At 48.4% G+C, this 3,589-nt stretch overlaps 1 protein-coding gene across 1 annotated transcript in view; it reads right to left on the bottom strand.

Annotated features, from left to right (window-relative positions):
- Gp1ba (glycoprotein Ib platelet subunit alpha) overlaps positions 1 to 1,422 on the bottom strand; it is a 2,168-nt gene extending 746 nt beyond the window's left edge. The window contains exon 1 of the mRNA XM_021212683.1: positions 6 to 1,422. Coding sequence (XP_021068342.1) covers positions 6 to 1,422 — 1,417 coding nt within the window. The remainder of the gene's footprint in view (positions 1 to 5) is intronic.
- Between the last annotated feature and the right edge of the window lie 2,167 nt (positions 1,423 to 3,589).

Below are 3,589 nucleotides of genomic sequence, written 5' to 3'. Positions count from 1 at the left end.
AGTCAGGGTGGCAGTAGTGGGCACTGGGGTGGTGCTGGGCTCTGGGGTAGTCAGGGTGGCAGTGGTGGGCACTGGGGTGGTGTGGGGCTCTGGGGAAGTCAGGTTGGCAGTAGTGGGCACTGGGGTGGTGTGGGGCTCTAGGGAAGTCGGGGTGGCAGTAGTGGGCACTGGGGTGCTGCTGGACTCTGGGGTAGTCAGGGTGGAGGTGGTAAGCATTGGTTGGATGTTGGGCTCTAGGGTAGTCTGGGTAGAGGTGGGCTCTAGGGTGTTTGGGGTGGTGGTGAGTACAGTATTGAGTTTTAGACTATAGAAGGTTGGATTAGATTCCATGGTGTCTGGGAGTGTGGTGAAACCTGGGATCTGTGTGTGGGTGAATGTAGATTGTTTCTTAGTGGTTTCGTGAGTTGGAGGCAAAGAAATCATTTGGCTGTCTCGAGAAGTAGAAGGTGCTGCAGAGAGTAGGTTCCAATGGGTGGTATAAGCTTTAGTGTTAGTAGAGAACTTGACCTCAGTCCTTGTGGCAGGGACATCAGGGACATCATCATAGTCATCATAGTCTGTGTCACCACTACTAGTAGGGCAGCCCTTCCCTGGGTAGGAGTAGACAGGCGCATTGTCCAAATTGGCACATCGTACACTGGCCACGTTAGGAGTCGTGTCCTTGACATCCACACCCTGCTTCCATAAGTAGACATTGTTGGCATTTTCCTGGAGCCAGTGACGGAAGTAGAGGATTTCACAATCACAGTACCAGCTGTTGGCATGGAGAAAAACAAAAGGCAAGAGGAGGTTCCTAAAGAAGCCCTTTGGTATTGTACGTAGCCAGTTCCTTTGAAGGTAGAGGGTATCAAGATCCTCCAGCCCATCTAGGAGCCCAGGGGGCAGCTCACGCAATTTGTTGTTGGCCAGATTGAGTTTCCTCAACTTGGTTGTGGGCAGCAAAAGCCCAGGGGGCAGACTCTTAAGATCATTGTTCTGCAAGTAGAGCTCTTGGAGTTGGCTTAGGCCTTCCAGGACACCAGGAGACAGTGAGCCCAACTTGTTGAAGGAGACATCTAGAGTAGTGAGTGCAGGCAATGCCCATCCTAGGGAGGAGGGCAGGCTTTTCAGGTTATTGTGGGATAAGTCCAGGTTTTCCAGCTTTATCAGTTTAGCATTGGTCTGCAGGCTGGTCAGCTCACATCTATCCAGGTACAGATAAGTGAGGTGAGTGAAATGCACCAGGGATGCTGTGGAGAAGGTACCCAGTTGGTTCTCGCCCAAGTGGAGGATGCCTGTGTCTGCTGGCAGGTCTGCAGGCAGTGCTGTAAGCTTCTTGTTCTCACAGTTTACCTCCAGCAGGCTGGTCACTTTGGAGATACTACAAGTGTGCTGGGAATGCAAGGGACTTGGCAGCAGGAACAGCAAGATGAGGAGAGCCATATGAACCTGTGGGCAAAGGGATGCCACCCATTACATCATTTTCCCAGGGTCTAGCCCTTCACTGCTGCAGTTCTCAGGATCCCATCTAGAAACAGCTTCCACACCTCCCAGACTTTTCTCTCCTCTTCCACCCCTGCCCCCAGCCCTTGGTTCTTATTCCCTCCTTAGAGCCTTCTCCACCTCTGGTCCCAGCCCCAGCTTACAGTCAGGCAGACAGTCCTCTGAAGGAACAGAGCTTCTTCCAGGCTATGACTCGGTCCTTCTCTCTACTAGCTGCAAGGAGAGCCAGCCCAAGAGCAGGAAGGAGATAGAGTTGGGGAGGAAATGACAACCTGATAATCAGCTCCTGTGACCCAGGGAACAGTGTCCCTTGTGGGCACAGGCTCTTATCACCTCTCTCCACAGCTTTCCCCAAAGCCCTCCTTTTGGATTTACATTCTCACTTTCCTTCCACCCTGGAGAGATCTAGAGACTGCAGTCACCAACCACCAGCATTCAAAAGCTCCTTTGCATTGCTACCTCTCTTCTTCATAGCAGTTCTTAGAGATGTCCAATTCTCCTCCTCTACTTCCTTATACTCCACTGCCACCTTTCCTACCCTAAGCTGAGCCCCTCCCCAATCTGAGGACTGCTGACATTCTATTCTGTATCCCCTGGGCACATGACTGATATTCTCTAAACTGTTTTTGCAGCCTCCATACTCAGGACTATTCCTTCCTGAGGATATGACTAGTTACACTCATTTTCTCTAGCCTGTGTGGCTGGTCCTTCTCAGACTCCTCTGTGGCTTCCTCTTCCTCTAGCTTTCTGGAAAGCTAAACCTGCTTCCAGAGGAGTCATAGGTTTTGTATCATAACCCCATTAAGTGCTTGGGATATACTTTGCTGTGCATTTAATCACCACTTCTGCCCTAGACTTAAGTCTTTATCTCTAGTCTAGACCCTATTTCCTGAGGCCTAAATCCTTAACATTAGATGTCACTTGGAGTTCTTGTCTTCCATGTTCTTCGAGTATAGAAACAGTGTACATCGCTGAGAGGTTCTGACAGGAAGGCTGTGAGTTTGAAGCCAGCTTGGGCTACAAAAGAAGACCCTTCTCATTAAAACAACAACAATAACAACAACAAAGTAACATCCAAAACTCAAGTATATTTAAAAAAATCAAGTTCATTATGCAAATAGCTTCATCTGCTGGCCTGAGGTATAGGACTGTCTATAACACCAATCCATGGGAAGCAGAGGCAGGAAGAACACGAGTTTGGGGCCACCCTGAGCTGTATACTGAGACCTCAAAGCAAACAAAAAAGAAGCCCCATGAAAAAAATAGCTTCTCCTCCTCTGTTGTCCACAACTACTCAGTTACCTGGTCCTTTTAAACACTTCTTGAAGCTCCTTCCACCTTAACACCCTGCTATCAAATCCTCCTGGTTTTAACTCTGGTCTCAAATCCTTCCATCTTCCACTCCACAGCGCAAGGCACTATCTTTGCTGCAGCAGCTTTCTGGCTGGTTTCTAAATTTTCTAACTTCCCTTCTATTTCCCATAGGAGAACTGCAGCTTTGCTAGTCTTTCAGCTACTAGAACTCACCAGTGCCTCCTGACAGCTCTCAGAAGGCAATCTGAAGTACCTAAACAGGGCCTTCAGGGGCCTACTAGATCTGAAACTTGTCCACCTACCTGCTCAGCCCCATTGTTCAGTGCTTTGCTCTCTCCTGATCATTCTCTCTCATACTGAACTTTCACTCGTCTTCTTCCTAATTCTTACTTATCTGGCAAGTTCTAGCTCAGACTTCATTCCTCTGGAAACTCTATTTTGATTTTGCAAGCCTGGTTAGTTGTCTGTTTCAGAAAGTCAAGTCTGTGGGGCCTGCCCCATCTAATGATTAAAGATCCTACCTTCCCAGGTGGGGTATCATATACCTGAGCCTGCCCCTCTGCTTCCTGCTGACTGGACATTGGGTAGACACAATCCAGATGCAGCTAATTCATAGACTTGCCACTTATATAATTTGCTACATGGAACAACTAAGTATCAGGAGATGAGGCAGAAGGTTGCATAGGTGGAATCTATCATGGTGAACCTTCGAAGATGTTTTCTCTACTGTGTTGCTATCTGTTTCCAGATATAAGCCACAGGAAAAGGATACATTACCTAGGCCAGATGCAAT

This window comes from Mus pahari, chromosome 14 (genome assembly GCF_900095145.1).
Source record: "Mus pahari chromosome 14, PAHARI_EIJ_v1.1, whole genome shotgun sequence".
Classification (NCBI taxonomy): Eukaryota; Metazoa; Chordata; class Mammalia; order Rodentia; family Muridae; genus Mus; species Mus pahari.
Note: the sequence above shows the minus strand (reverse complement) of the source record. Positions and strands in the feature narration are given on the sequence as shown.